Source organism: Nicotiana attenuata, unplaced genomic scaffold, assembly GCF_001879085.1.
Source record: "Nicotiana attenuata strain UT unplaced genomic scaffold, NIATTr2, whole genome shotgun sequence".
NCBI lineage: Eukaryota > Viridiplantae > Streptophyta > Magnoliopsida > Solanales > Solanaceae > Nicotiana > Nicotiana attenuata.
The window spans coordinates 37,716-54,089 of NW_017671461.1; the positions used below are offsets into that span (position 1 = coordinate 37,716).

The following is a 16,374-nucleotide window of genomic DNA, read 5'->3' on the forward strand; positions in this document are numbered from 1 at the left end:
GGGGGGGGGGGGGGGGGGGCACAAAGTAACAAGTTCCAATATATTAAATGAATCTTCAGCAGAAAGCAACTCTTTTGTGCTAGTATTGTTTAAAAGAATAGGAATAAAACTTAGAAGTAGCATACAGTCTGCAAATAATTTGCTAAAGATATGGAGTCACTTCTCCAGGAAGAATCTCACACTTAAAGCTTAAATTATGTGCCAACTAGTTATTCTTAACAAAATAAACTAGTTTCAGAATGAGACTTGTGCTGCTTAGGAAGAACAACAATTATTGCTAATAAAATAAACCAGTGCTGTAGATATACGCAAAACCAAGTTCACTGCAAGGTTTTACGAGCTGATTGGAAGCTCAAATAAAGCGGCCAATAAAGAATGACAAATCTGTTGAAGCTCGAACAACTAAGAAAGAGAATGACAATATGAAAGGTGGAAAAAAAAATAGGTTGTGCATCTCATAACCAATAATGCAAGAAATGCCTACAGAACTCCACAGGAAGAATGCCGCTTAAACATAATAACACTGTAATTGAATAAGTAAAAACCAAAAGAATTTTACCCCGAGATAGTTCAGATGCATTAGCCACAAAGACAATTTCATGACAGTGCTGTCCTCGGGAAAACTATGTAAGACAGTCTTCAATCCAGCAGAATCATTCTCTGCGGTGGTTTCATCATTTTGAGGTTCTTTGAACCACAAATGCTGTCTAAGAAAAGAAATTGCCCATGCCGCATGCTGCTGTAACTGATGAGCATCATAATTTTGCGCAACTAGGAATATCTCTTGTACTAGTGAAGTTAACTCAGGCTCAAGAACAGTATTTGTAATTAAAGGACTAGATATATAAGAAGATTCCTGCAGACAACAGAAAAATCATAAGATAAAGAGATGAAACGATACAGGTCTATCTGGTTTTCCAATAGCTTTCCTAAGCATTTGAAAAAATATATATGCTTATGTAACCAAGTTTTTCACCTTCTGATCAGAAGCAGCATGTGATGAGCGCAAAGGGTGGGGTTCAACCAGTGTCCCTGCACCTGCTCCTAATGCATTTACAACACCAAGCATGGCACCCAGATGAATAAGAGGAGGATTGGAGTCAGAGTAACTTTTTCTGAACAACAAAAGCAATTCTTTAATGTGTTCAATTTTCAAAGGGTGCAACCCTTCATTCAAAACCACACCAATAAGGCTTCCTGCCCCCAAACAAGATGCCATCAATAAGCTCTGGTGGAAGGTGTCAAATCTTTTAACAGAGAGTAGCTCAGAGATAAGTTCCTTATAGCAACCCAATAGATATTCCATATCTGCATCATCAGTAAGTTCAAACCTCTGACACATGGCAATTACAATAGGTACAGAAAGACACGAGCCCACAGATAATAAGATTTCGTGATTTTTGCTCATAGCGGTAACTTCAGTAGGGTGTGGAATCCACGAAATAAGTAAGGATTTCACATTGAGAACAGCACTATGAATCCCAGCTCTGTACATTGCACCAATACAATTACCCAAACCCAATACAAGCCCAGCAATGCCCCACACATCTTCCTCTAAATTCTCGCTGGTCGAACCAAGAAAACCAGAAATCTCTGAATTCAGATTATCTGAGTCAAGAGGAAAAGATAGCGATAGAGTTTCAAGAACATCTGCTGAAGAAGGTGTGACTTGACAGATCAACTGGGATAAGGTCCTGATGATCTTTCTCAACAAGTCTACTTCCTCTATCTTGTATGTCGCTTTGCCCAGGTGAGCATTATCATCAGCATCAGCTCTGGCAAGAAGAGCTTGACATGAAAAACCTAATCCAGCTCCACAAGCTCCTTTCACAAGTGTGCTTTTGCTCACAGATGCAACCTGAAATGACCTCATTTTAAGCATGCTTTGGGCAATCTAACTTTTCTACAACTTCAATTGCTGCTTAATCAAGTATTATGTTCATTCTGTTTCATTCAATTATTATAAACATTGCTAATTGCAAGAAAGATCCTAGTTTCCACCGTCATAACAAGAAAATTACCATTGACTACAATGATACATTTAATTTCTACCGAAAACCTCTTATCCTCGAAAAAAATGCATATCCATATTTTTCATATTAAGAGCAACCGGACCTTAAATGCAGATACCAAGTAAATAGAAGCACTCTAATCTAGTATTGATAAGTACCACACCTACAAAAGCACGCATGTCTAATATTTTGATTCCAAACAAATGCAAACGAGTCTGAGAGGTCATAGGCAATAAACAAAAAAAATGATTACAATAAAGAGATCAACAAGGCTAATCCAACCGTTTGTGATCACTGAATATGAAAAATAACAAATGAGAATAACAAATCAATTTCATACCTCAAGCAGTGCATTGATATTCTCAAATTTCTGCTTGTGATCAGTGAGGTGTAGGCAACTTGATATCACACCAAGAGAGATTGCTGCTGACCACTGGCGATACTCATGTTCATGTTGGGACAACCAATCCAGCAAAAACTTCGAGGCGGTCGCTTTAACAACATGCGCAGAAGCGGGCAGCACCTGGAAGAAAGAAACACTGTCAAAGATACAGAAGATCTGTAAAGCATACTTTTCCAAATACCAAGCAGCCTACAAAATAATAAAATACTAGTCCCTGAACTGATTTTAGACAAAAGGAATCCATGTGAGACTTCCTACTACTGTACAGCACGATATAAACTGCTGACAAAAAGTCTTACCTGGAATTTGTTCATATCAAACTGATTTATATTCAGGATTAGTGATGCTGGTTTTAACAGCAAGCTATTTCACAAACGGAGTCTTTTTTTCCTTGACAAGATTATAGCTTGCTTGAAAGTATTGCTCACAATCTTTAGTTTTTCCATTCTATCATATCTTTGGCAGTATATGCAGTTAATCTGCTTACTAAACATACACAAGCTGAATACTTGTGCCAGGGTAAAATACACTTATGAGTAGATGGGATCTCATATCACGTTTTAGTCGCAATGAGAATCAATTTCAGGCGATGCTAGTATCTTGCCTTTAAATGACAATCCCTGTAGAGTGACAAGACAGCTGTGGGAGTTGTTCATTAACATCAGGGGCATCCGATGGACAATGCCAGGAAGAACCTATGAACTTTTGTCTAGCTGGAACACGGGGGGAGCTCTACATCGAACAAAGATAGATGGAAAATTGTCCCGGCAGCCATTTGGTGGACAATTTGGAAGGAGAGGAATGCAAGGTGTTTTGAAGATATAAGTAGCCCTATACAGAAGATCAAAATGAATTGCATTCTTCTTTTTAGTTTTTGGTAAAGCAGAATATATAGATGACCAGGATTCAATCGTAGAAGTCTTAGGCTCCTTGTAAGAAGAAGAAGGAAGTTTAATTTTAGTTTTTGTCCTAGCTCTTCTTGATGTAATCTTGGTTCCAGTACAAAATTTGTGCTGATGATTTATTAATATATTGGATCTATTACCATCTCAACAAAAAAAAAAATGACAATCCCTGTAAATACAAGTCTCCTCTCAGGCTAACAGTGACCATTGTCTCCCCCCTTCCTCTCAGTCTTCCTCGTCTGTACCTCTTATGAACCCATTCTCTATCACAAAACTTCAATCTCCCAAACATTCAAGTTTTCGTATGAAAAGCTGAATTTTTGGCTCCTTCATGAGCTATACCCAGCTATCATTCCATCAAGTGTGAGACGAGCTGCTCTTCACATTGCATTTAATTGAAGTACTTCATAAATCATGATGAGAAATACTTACGGAGGTGCCTTCAATCGTCATTCTTAGAGCATACATCAAATCTAACACCACATATTAGATCAATCGTCCAAGAGGCTGATCTATTACCAAGGCCTCAAAGGATTCAAGAGGAAATGCATAGTAACAAGTAAAGCAGTATATGCTCCCACTGAGAATGGTATTCTGGGCGAAAGGGTATCATCACTTTTGCACTTACATACACGCTCAGCTATTCATATACAGAAAGTCAAATCAAAATTGATGCACTAAGAAACTCTTTTCATATTCCTTTCTCTTTGACTTTGGCTCAAAAGTTGTTTCCATCTAATGAAGAAAATTAATCCACTTAATTATTTCATTGCTTTTCAAGAAATTATTTAGCAAAAGACACTCCATCTAATCGATGAGTTGAAAACAAAATCAGACCCTCGAGTAGAATTGTTGTAAAAAGCAATGAGAAAAATAAATTACCAAACAAAGGGCTCCAACAGCTAATGCGATATTCTCAGCAGATCGAGGGAGCATTCTCTCTGCAATTGCTATCATACTCTGCATTATAAAATGCAGACATGAAGTTCTAATGCTGACAATGGAGCCCAAAATCAACAAAACATCAATAAACAAGTCGAGAGTACAAATACCTTCAGAATTTCCATAGCAGCTTTAGGAGCTTTGTCCAGAACAGCAGTCTGCAACTTAGCATCAAGTAACAAGATATGGGCTCTCATCCACCTCCGCATGAAGGGCTTCCATGATTGCAAAGAAAGAATTGCAATCAATATATTTCTTGATAGTTGAAGAGATGTTGCTATATCGACCAGTGAGGCCTCATATTTAGCTTGTACATCTTGCAAGTCCTGAGCATCAAATAATGCACGTGAAGATTCCTCGCACTCGCAGAACACAAAGAAAAAAAATCAGTAGTCCCATGTTTCAGTTATCTTACCTCTGCTGCTCCTGCCTTCCTTGAATCTTTCTTTGTGAAGGAAAGGCAAAAAAGAGCCGCACCAGGTAATTCTTTTTCTCTTCTTTCTTTTCGTTGATTGCCACAGATAAAAAAGGTATTTGAATAAGGATGCAAAGAGCGAATAAAATATGATCTGCATTCTACTTTTGACACAATTTATAACACACACCAAATCTTCAGGATAAAGCTCACTTCATTATCAAGATATCTATAGACCCATTCAGATGCTACATGTTAGACTTATTTGCATTTAGTCAAGGAGCCAAATGATCATTTCTATGTGATTAAGGATAATGTAAACAAAGAGTTAGTTATAAAAATATGCTACCTAGGTGCTGTGAGGGGGAAAATACCTCGCCAACAAGAAAAGCATATTTGATTCATGGCAAGCCAGATGACAAGCTTCAGAGAAAATAACTGGGCATATAGAGAAACAGTATGTCGGTACCTGAAGCGAAGATGAGACGCGGGAAGACATCTAACAGCTTCTCAATTTTGTTGGCAGACACCCTTTTCTGTTTTACTAATCTTCGACGGGTGCTGCAAAAATAAAAGCAGTAGTTTGGCATCTTTGATAATTTTTTAATCTAAAAAGAAGAAAATAACTACAGTGTGTCTCACGTGTGCTCAAAAGTTAAAATTTTGACTTCAAATCCTTCCACAGCAGTAAGCACTTCAGGGTCAGTCTCGGACACAAGAAACTCCAAATTTTTGTCCTTGAAATCTGGAATACTTCTTTCGAGATGCTCTACCTAAGGATATGCAGATTTTGGGACAATAGTTATGAGATAAGGGAGTTATCAAGTAGAAAACTCACATGAACTGAGCACATGAGACACAAGTTGCTGTAAGTCATGGGAAAGTAACATGATAGCCATATTGATTAAGAAGTATCCAAAGTGATTTTTAAAGATCTTAGCTACTCATTTATAGCCTAAGTTGCGCGGACTCTTCATTTTTGGTGCCGTCCCCGTCCGGATACGGGACGGATACATACGGGGACGGGATACGTCCCGGATACGGTCAACTAACTTCGGACACTTTGACCGGAGTCCATCGACAAATTTGGGAGAAAAATTAAGATTTTGATTTCTCAAAATCAAAAATAAAACAGATTTAGAACAATGAAAGAATAATGTCCATCTTGGAGAATGAAAGATTGAATTGTACAATATTCATGTAAGTTTTTCACAGAATATCTCTCAAAATTTACAATATTTTTATAGCTCTATTTTTTATTAGCCGAATCCCCGCACCCGTATCCATATCGGATCCGCACCCGAATCTTAAAATTTGGATTTTGCCGAATCCGATACTCGGATCCGTCACCGTATCGGATACCCGTACCCGAGTCCAAGCAACTTAGTTTATAGCCTTAGGGATCGCTTGATGATAATCACTGTACTATCTCCATTTGTTATTAGATGTCTGGTTAATCGCATTAAATCTAGCTGTAAAGAGTATAATTTAAAACAAGTGTTTGGTTATATATTTGATAAAGATTTGTTTTCACTAATATCTTTGACCTATTTGCATTACTTTATCCAATTTAATATTTACTTTTATTATCATATGTAATAAAAAATAATTAGCAAACTTTAATTAAAAATTAAAATATAATTCTGTCTATTATCTCAAATAAGAACATTTTATAATGAAATATAAAAAGAGGATATTCTACAGTATCAGATGAATGAATAAGTACATATTGAATTCCTCTTCTGGGCACGAAACGTTTATTCTTAAGCAGCTTCTTATAAAATCCATCAATACTACAAATATTATTGGAAACAACTGAGAGATAACAAATAATATATTAACTAAACAAGTTCTAATATAAAGGATTTTTTTTTCTTTTACGTGCTCTTATTGCTAATATTCTGTTATATTGTTCCACATTGATTTTGGTATAAAATACTACAGGTATTTTTCCGTAATTAACATGGGTATTCGTATGAAAACCAAAAATGGCAACAAAACAGCCGAAAATTAATGTGGAATTTGAGTAGGATTTTTTCCAGTAAACAAGTAACCAAACTGCCCTTCAAGATTTGGATGCTTAAATTCTGTGACATGATATCAAAGCTAACCTTTGGTAAAGTGTTCTCATACTCGAGTCTGCATCCAAATCCAGTTTGAACCTCAAAAGAATGTTACAAATATGGGAGACTGTTGGATACATGTAACGCCGCACATTTGAGTATACAAGGACATCCGAAATGGTTCATATATGTTTTGGGTTACTTCACCTATTTCATTAAAGATTTTCGGTTAGATGCTAAGATTCTTTATCAGGCAAGAGCACAATGAACGCAAGGGGCCCATGCATATTTGAGATTTTTCTATTAGAATATTGGAGTACATAGCAAGGGCAATTACGAGATCTACCTCATAACTGGCTAATGCCACAAAGGCAGATGCCCGAGCTTTGGACCATAAGGAAGCCTGTCTGAAGTCTTGGGAGGTTCCAATATCCCATAGTATCTTCAACACATGTACTGATGCTTCAGGGTATGCTTGAGCATCCATCGCACCCCATGTCAAAAGAAGACAGAGGCTGACAATTGAGATAGAACGAAAAAGTTTGAAATGATTGTTCATTTTGGCAATAAATATGGAGAGTATATGAGTACATGCAATGCTCATGAATAGAGTAAATGATGAAAAAGGAAGACAGAAGCTAGAAAGAAATGAACAGAACTTTCAAACATGCACCTTCAAATTATACACAACAACAACAACAACAATAATAAAACCAATGAAATGCCACAAGTGGGGTCGGGGAAGGGTAGAGCGTACGCAGACCTTATCCCTACCTTATGAGGGTAGAGAGGTTATTTTCGGTAGACCCTCGGCTCAGGAACAGAAAAAGGATTAACAAACAGACTATAGCAACAACAATGTAATATGACAATGAAAGCAAATGGCCATGTAATAGCAAAGATCTAGCAATGGGAAAATACAAGAATAGTGCCAACACTACCATTAAGAATGACACACCGTGTACCAACAAGGAACTAGGAATAGTAAACTAAGACTAGCACTAATACTGCTTGTGAGACTAGGAAAAACTCTCGACTACCTGTCAACCCACAACCCTAATACTCGACCTCCACACCTTCCTATCGAGGGTCATGTCCTCGGTAAGCTGAAGTAGTGTCATGTCCTGCCTAATCACCTCTCCCCAGTACTTCTTAGGCCTCCCTCTACCCCTCCTCTGACCCTCCATGGTCAACCTCTCACACCTCTTAACCGGGGCATCGGTGTCTCTCCAGTTCACATGCCCGAACCATAACAACCTCGATTCCCATAACTTGTCTTCCAAAGAAGCCACGCACACCTTGTCCCTAATAACTTCACTCTTAATCTTATCACTCCTGGTATACCCACATCCATCTCAACATCCTCATTTCCGTTACTTGACATGAGACTTTTTGACTGACCAACACTCAACTCCATACAACATAGCCGGTCTAACTACCGCCCCGTAGAACTTGCCGTTAAGACTTGGTGGTACATTCCTATCACACAAAACACCATATGCGAGTCTTCATTTCATCCATCCCGCTCCAATACGATGAGTAACATCCTCGTCAATCTCCCCATTACCATGTATTACAAACCCAAGGTATTTAAAACTCTCTCTCTTGGGAATGACTTGTGTATCAAGCTTCACTTCCACATCAGCTTCATGCATCCCAATACTGAACTTGCACTCCAAGTATTCTGTTTTCGTCCTACTCAACTTGAAACCTTTAGACTCTAGACAAGTTATACACAAGAAAACTCAAATTTGTGAGTGACCCTACAAGTAATCACAGAGAAAACTTACAACTACCATACAGCAAATATTTGAGTAACTTGTTCATTTCCAGGAGATATAGCAAAATTAATTATCGGAGTTATCATTCTGAGATTTGATCAGTGGAAACAGATTCTGGATAGTCACTTCATGGTTTACTAAATGTGTGATAACCTTTACTTGCCTGTGAGCAACCATGGCGTTTGCTGAGTAGTTTAGCACATGCTTTGCAATCACATCCCAGGCAGAATAAAAATCTGAAACAAGTCATGACATAATTGGTGTCCACGCAAAAACTAGAAGAGAAATTTGAAAAGGATATTGTATGTGAAAAGAAAGAGGGTCAAAAAGCAAGCTAGAGTTTATAGGTTGCAAGGACATGGAGAATCATTCATTACCTCTTGACCACATCTAAGGTTTTTACTTTCTCAAAAGAAAGCAATGGAATGACAAATAAAGAAGCAGAAGAACACATGTTATCCTCCAAATTCTAATAAGGAAATATTGAGGGAAAGCTGCATTCAGTCTCTTCCTAGATCTGTCAACACTACATCTTTGATGAGATCTATCATTCCAACACAACAAAAATAGCTAAAAAGTACCTATCTTTTCCGGCACACAAATTAGATGCATTATAACAATCTTGGAGACGTTGTGTTAACCAGCAAATCTATTTTCTTTTTCATGGGGAAGTATATTTTCCAGTTCAAAAAGAAGGCAATCTTTTTTAGTTGCAGACGCATCTAGGATGGATCTGGAGGGGTTATGTCAAATTACCAACATCTCTTACGAAATTGACATTTGAAGATATAGCACAAATTTGTAGGTTTACCAATGGCGTCCGCTTCACAGAGGTGGCTAAGGCTTTGGAGACCCAGAGACTGAATTAATGGATCTTGTTTCTCGATACAAGCCTGTTAATTGAAACAATATTATTAAGGAGATTGGAATTACAATGTACTAAATAATCCAACTAGAAGAGCATACCGCAATAGATAAAATAAGGTCCACTCCACGATCAGGATTTCTTCTGCAGATATCACAAATGGAAACAGCCATACTAATGCAGATATCTCTCTGAGATGCAAACCGAGTAAATCTATCTGCAAGTAGTACTCCCTAGTTTTCACCAGAAGAAGAAAAACAATGACTCTCTGTACAACATAATAAGTGTAATCTAACATGCTGACATGGAAACTTCAAAACTTACAATAACAACTTCAGAACTACCTATCTTCAGTTTGAATCAATTTATTACGAGATAGTTCATGGTTCATCAATTTTTATTCAGATAACACAGAGTAACATGTAATTATTCTTCAATCATCAAAGAAAACTTTGACTGATATATTCATTCTAGTCGATAAATTTCTGGTGTCATACCACAGTAGCTGCTAAAACTATTCCTTTTTAAAAGACTGGACTATACCATTCCAAGTCACTTTGTCTAAAATTTGATAAAAGAAAACTATGACCAAACCAATAGAAACTCTCGGTCTAGTAGAGGATTTGCAATGAGGAAAAGAGTTCATCTGTTAGCTGGCTTATATCTTTAGCGATTTTCCAATCATTTCCTGCATTCGGGTACCCAGCGCTAGGAGCCTTTCTGTATGATATGTTTTACTTATTAAAAAAGAAAGATTAACGATTCAAGCTGACTAGGGTAGAGAATGCAATATATATTGAAAATTGGGGCCTCAGGAAAAAAGCTTCTTTATCAGGTAACCAAGTATGCCACAAAGTTAAAACCATACAATTAACTTGGCCATGGAAGTATCAAATCATTGAAAAAATGCAAGAAGATGATAGTTATATAGCCAGTATTTTTTTTTTTTTTTTGCGGGAACAAATACTATATAGTCAATATATTTTTTGAGTAACTTAAATAAATCTTTTTAGAAGGGGAACCTTGGAGCAATGGTAAAGTTGTCTCCATAATGCTTGCATTAGGGTAGGTTGTCTACATCACACCACTTGGGGTGCGGCCCTTCCCCGGACCCTGCGTGAATGTGGGATTCCTTGTGCACCAGGCTGCCCTTTTAAATAAATCTTTCTGTTACATTCTGGACATTTAAGACTTTAAGCACATAATGTGGCACCATAGGCACCAGGATAAAACAGTCTTAAAGGCAAATCATCCTCTCCTAGCAAGTATCTATTCATCAACAGTCCAAAGCTACTGTATAGTTGTCCGAGGCAAAGACATTTATCTCAGAGGCCAAGCTTGTCATATGCATATAACAAGCTCATTACGAGCAAGCAGTGAAAGAAGCACAAATAATGATAGTTATTAAATGATTATAAGGTTGATAATCTTGCCTGCAAGGTCCCAAAGACACGGTCATTGAGCTCCCAGGTCTTGCAAAGTAGACGAATTGCAGTGGCAAATAGAACGCTATAAGGCAAAAAATATACATCAAGAGTACTATCAGATAAACTTATGAACAGCATATCCCACCATATTCAGTAGAATGTATACTATCAGAAACCTTAGATCATTACCAAGTATGCTAATATCCTATCATTCTCACCAGCTCTAGTAATAAAAGGCTATAAATAGCAAATAAACTTTGATCAGGAGAAGCACGGCATGTATGCATGTGAGACATAACCTATCTCTATCACGTTGTGATGTAATCAACTTACTCACGAATAAACCACCAGTAAAAAAGTAAGAGTAGCACAAGTCAAGATGGTGCAGCTAGCTGTTACCCTACTTATCAAAAGTCACGTACACAAGAAAACTATTAGCTAGATAACTGATGAGTTTCATAACCAATCATTTTATACCCTTAAAAGCAAGCAATGCACAACATAGTGAAAATTGACCACAACTCTAAGACCATCAAAGTTCATATATTTCTCACGCAAAGAGCTAGTTGCCAATCTTCCACATGAACTGTTTGACGTAATGATAAGCAATTTACATACAACATTCATGAGAAAGACAACTTATATGCTGAAAGGAAATGATCAATCAATACAACACATATCCATATTCCATAGGCAATAAGATATATCCACCTGCTAAAAAACAACAGATATCAAAAGAGAGTAATAGTCAGCATACGGTTTCTTATCATTCTGAAGCATAGGCAACAGTGTCTGAATAATGAGAGGTATGATTGCAGGATGAGACGCAAGTAACGGTAGCATTTCCAGAAGTTTTAGCTGCACATTTTTTGAAACAGAAAAGTGAACATCAGTCCTCCAGACTCCAAAGTAAAACCAAGCAAAAGATCTCCAATGGTTCCATTTGAAGTTTCCAAGTAATGAGAAGTCATCCACCAGAAAATACAGAAGATTAACAAAAATGGCTAATAAATCTTGACGTACCAGAACTCCATGACAATCAGCACCTGTGTTCGTGGAAAATATATGGTTGTAGAACTGAATGACCAGCAACAAAGGGACACCAAGTGTAGGATCCACATTGCTGCTATTAGACAAGATATCAACAGAAGAGCTTCCATATGTTTGATGCGTGAGGAGGACACAGGCAACCGCACTGAATATCATGGGCATATCTGAGGATACAACAGATATTGTAGATTTTTAACCAAATTTTGCAAGTGCAACCTAAATTCAACAGGAAGAGCTTATTAGGAATTAACTGGTCGGAAAGATCTCCTGAGACTGTGAGATGGATAAGGACTTTCTTCTTGCAATGATGTGATGCATGTGGTCGGTTACCAAGGAGCTCCAAGTTTTTGATATATAGTTCTTGTCTTTAATGGAAGTGTCATAACCAGGCACATAATTCGGATAAAAAGAACCAGATAATGGAGATAGGTCCTGAAAAACCACTTGTTAGAGGGGAAGTACTTAACATACTTCCAATAGGAGCAGCATTAGCAAAAAATAATATGTAAATAAATGCTTCACTTGCCCCTTGACATCACTGAGTCTATGCGACGCTTAAAAATAAGGACAAGAATCTTGCAAAGTTTGATTGATCCATTAAACACTCTATCATTGCTACTCATAGAATGTTATTGGAATAAACTGATGGAATATAGTTCTACCTCTTGCTATTCAAGCGTGAAATTAGCTTTATTCTTTTTCCCTCTTCTCTTGTCTTTTTCTTTTTGCGTGTTTGAATATACATTTTTTTTTGGGAGAGGGGGTGGGGGGAGGGGGGGGTGTTAGAGGAAGTCTTGTAAGATGATCTAGTAAAAATTGACAAGAAACACATATGTCAATGTCCCTTTCACTTACTAAGTATAGGTGTCATAACTAATACAATTTACACACTTTAACAAAGAATATATAATTTTGAGGTCCATGACAATGAAATAAACCTGAAGCCACAAGTGCTGCAAGAGTCTGAAGACTATGTACTTGGGTGTACTAATGGAAGGAAATTTCATTGCATTTGGCTGTCCGGTCTTTTGTGCAATAAGTAGCTTATTCGAAAGCTTTCCCAAAATATGAAGCAAATCGGTTGCAGCTTGTTTTACTATTTTAGATGGAGAAGAAAGAAGGCTGATAGCAGGGAAGATGAATAAGAGCTCTTCATTCAAATCATATGCATCTCTCTGGACATCATGCTCTGCAAAAGTAGTTTAACAATTTTCTTTAGCTAGTGGCGAAAAATAAGCAACACAGATAGGTCTTATACAGTAAAGCGTATGGATATTCTCAAAAGAGAATGTGTTCATAAACTCACTATTTAGCACGTTACTACTCAAATATGTATAAAGGAAGGCAATTGTAACACTCTGCATATATATATATATATATATATATATATATATATATATATATATATATATCCAACCTTTTCCAGAAAATCAACTTATACTAGTAACCATACCATTCTCATATTTCCACTTCAACAGAAATAGGATAAGTTTCACCGCCAAGAACTGTTCGTGTTCAAGTTCAGACTGCACAAGTATCATAAACAAGGACAGCGTAATGGTTGATAATTCAGGCACATAACCGAAACCAAGATCTTTTTGCGCAATCAATATGCGCCTTGATACTTCTAAAATGTTCTCAACTGAACTCGTGTGCTTTGGATTCATACACAACATAGCATCCAGTAGCTCCACACCACATAACTGAGCTTCGTGAAGCAGCTGCTAGCATTGATGATCACACTTGCAATTAGTAAGTCTAGACCGCAATATAAATCTTAAAAATGTAATAAAATGTAAATTTATATTAAAAATTCAATAAAATTCAAAAAATGGTAAAGAAAAAGGAAAGACCAGTTAATATACCGATCCCATTTCCACCAATCGTTGCAAGACCACCACATATGCATCTACAATGCATTCAAGGCAGTGTGAAATATTAGTAAAATCCTGCACATTAACCACAGGACTTAAGCACTTAAATACTGATGGCAAAACTTCTACCAGAAAGCAAGCATCCATCGGACGAACAGATACTGTGCCGAGAATAAAAAGGAATCAACACACTTGGCACAATAAATTAATACACTTACTTCTGAATTATTGCATGGAAAGAACTTCAAACGCCCAGTGAGGAGCTCAATAATAGGAATGGCCTCCCCAGGAATCGAACAACAAAGTCCAGCTAATGACGATATCAAACTTCTTATAAATGAAGAAACTGATACAGAGGAGGGCATCCTAACAATTGAATAATTCAAGACAGGTACCAAGAATTCACAGGCTTCCACCATTCCCAAATGTTTGCTTTGCACTATAAAAATAATCACTTGTTGCACTAGCTCCGTCTGAACCTCCAAGCGACAAGAAAGAACCTGCCCAGCCATTAAATGATTCGCATCAGATTTGAGATTTTTAAGGTAATAAACTCATCAGACACTAATTGCTCAAAAACTGCCAGAATGAGCACGATTGTTACTATTAACAATAAGTTTCTTGCTCAGTCAAAGTTTGATGCGCCAGTTACCAAACTACTTCCGTCCCAATTTATGATATGATATTTCTTTTTTAGTTTTTCCCAAAAAGAATGATACATTTCTATGTTTAGAAATAATATTTACCTTTAAACTTCTCATGTTACCCTTAATGAAATGATTTATAACCACACATGTATCTATGACTTGTTTTAGACCACGAAAGCCTGTTTTTCTTTCTAAATTACCCAGTCAAAAACGACGACATTAATTGGGAAGGAATGAGCAACACCTATCCCGTTTAGTACTCCAGGTGCCTATACTGTGTGTACAATGTATCCTCAAGCACAATTAGTGATCCATTCTAAGCTCTGTGATTAATTGAACTTAGCCCTAGCACCGCGGACGGAATACTCAAATTTAAAACTGCAAAGGTTCACATTGTATTTAACTGTGCTGACGTGGTAGTTACCTTGACAAATGGATGAGCCTCTGAAGCTAGAAACCGCAAAGAGTTCTTCTGGAACCCTAACCGGACGAGAAACCCTATGCCTTTGACGAAAAGGTTGACGAAGCGTGAATCTGAACCTTCGAGAGCAGACTGCAGCTCCAGTAACCCGCGAGAGATGTCCAATTTGGAGTCTCTGACGAGGCGGCACAATTCTCGAACGGATTGATCAAGGACAGAAGCTGAGGTGGAATGAAGGCACTGAGTAATAGCGTCTGTTCCAGGGCCGGAGTCGGAGTCCAAGTGCGGCGGAGCCGATCGAAGCTTCTCGAAGATCGAGATGACTGCGAATTTTTGCAGTGATGGTTGAGGGATTCGAATTTTCTCCAGTAGTTGAGTGTAAGAGTCCATTTTCGGCGAAGTAAAAGGATTCGTATAACATGCGAAAGTCCAGTGCTAGCATAGATTTTGCAGAACGAAAATTGAGAAGGAAGTCTGGCGGGTAAGTAAGTAAAGCAGCAGGGGTATAAATTCTTTGGAAATAACTCAGCGTGGAGTTGTAATTAGGAAATGCTGTATCTAATAGTATCTTACATCCATTAATTTAGGGAAAAATCATAATTTACCCTTTAAACTTGGGTTAAAATTATTTATATCCCTCGATTTGTTTTAAATATCAAAGTCATTCTCCAACTTTAAACAATTATCATTCTACTCCTCATGTCAAAGGTGACTTCTTAAAATGCTTATTTTACCCTTTATAATTTTTATCTCTTATTTTCATTCTTTAATATAATGATATTTTTTTATTTTAGTTTATGTTATTGACTTACCTATAGACAAATTAAAAAAACTTTTTCGAAACCTAAAAAAGTAAGAAGTAGTAGTCAAGAATATAAGTGAATGATGTTCAATAGTGAAATAAATAAATAAATAAAAAATTATAATAAATAATTTACTCTATAAGTAATTTTATTAATAGCAATAAAAACTCAATCTATTTACAAAATTGAGAATAAAAGAGAGTGAGAGTTTTTTTAATACAATACATGTAATAAAAAACTAATGAGTATAAAATAGAGGTAAATTTGTAATAAATTTGTAAAAATTATCTATTTACACTTTACATGAACTTTAATTAAAATTAGAAAAAATCTAGTAATAACAATCAAAACTCAAAAATTTATATGCACATAGATAATAATAAAAATAGTAAAACTTAAAATTACACACACACACCGACATATATTATATGCATTTTAATATACATAATATTAATAAAGTAGCAATATATTTTGTAATAAACTCATAATAATATTATTTTATTAAGGTGAAATACATAAAGTGCCCCTTTAAGTTGTCCTCAACGATCAACTGAACCACTCAACTGACCCTTTTATCATTTAGACACTGCAAGTGTTTATTAAGTAGATCGAGTAAATACCCCGGTGCAACAGATCATATGTATGAGTTACACTTGCCTATGACGTGTCAAATGAGCCAATTAGTGAACGACACGTGTAATTATAATAAACTCTTAACACGTATATAATTAACCAAAAAAATTAAAAAAGGGAAAAAACCCTTTCT

At 36.6% G+C, this 16,374-nt stretch overlaps 1 protein-coding gene across 2 annotated transcripts in view; it reads right to left on the reverse strand.

Annotated features, from left to right (window-relative positions):
• LOC109208435 (protein RST1) overlaps positions 1-15,334 on the reverse strand; it is an 18,451-nt gene extending 3,117 nt beyond the window's left edge. Inside the window, exons 1-21 of one of the 2 annotated variants that reach the window (XM_019371539.1) lie at positions 14,809-15,334; positions 13,956-14,237; positions 13,729-13,812; positions 13,317-13,584; positions 12,802-13,052; positions 12,115-12,295; positions 11,837-12,027; positions 11,571-11,671; positions 10,820-10,895; positions 9,488-9,619; positions 9,333-9,414; positions 8,685-8,757; positions 7,087-7,255; positions 5,320-5,450; positions 5,147-5,238; positions 4,678-4,763; positions 4,373-4,588; positions 4,203-4,280; positions 2,353-2,535; positions 977-1,858; positions 560-856 (exon numbers count right to left, since the gene is read on the reverse strand). In XM_019371539.1, coding sequence (XP_019227084.1) covers positions 560-856; positions 977-1,858; positions 2,353-2,535; positions 4,203-4,280; positions 4,373-4,588; positions 4,678-4,763; positions 5,147-5,238; positions 5,320-5,450; positions 7,087-7,255; positions 8,685-8,757; positions 9,333-9,414; positions 9,488-9,619; positions 10,820-10,895; positions 11,571-11,671; positions 11,837-12,027; positions 12,115-12,295; positions 12,802-13,052; positions 13,317-13,584; positions 13,729-13,812; positions 13,956-14,237; positions 14,809-15,195 — 4,242 coding nt within the window. In that variant the 5' untranslated portion in view covers positions 15,196-15,334. Of the gene's footprint in view, positions 1-559; positions 857-976; positions 1,859-2,352; positions 2,536-4,202; positions 4,281-4,372; positions 4,589-4,677; positions 4,764-5,146; positions 5,239-5,319; positions 5,451-7,086; positions 7,256-8,684; positions 8,758-9,332; positions 9,415-9,487; positions 9,620-10,819; positions 10,896-11,570; positions 11,672-11,836; positions 12,028-12,114; positions 12,296-12,801; positions 13,053-13,316; positions 13,585-13,728; positions 13,813-13,955; positions 14,238-14,808 lie in introns of those variants that run through there. The other variant, XM_019371540.1, reaches the window with a different exon arrangement.
• Positions 15,335-16,374: the final 1,040 nt, after the last annotated feature.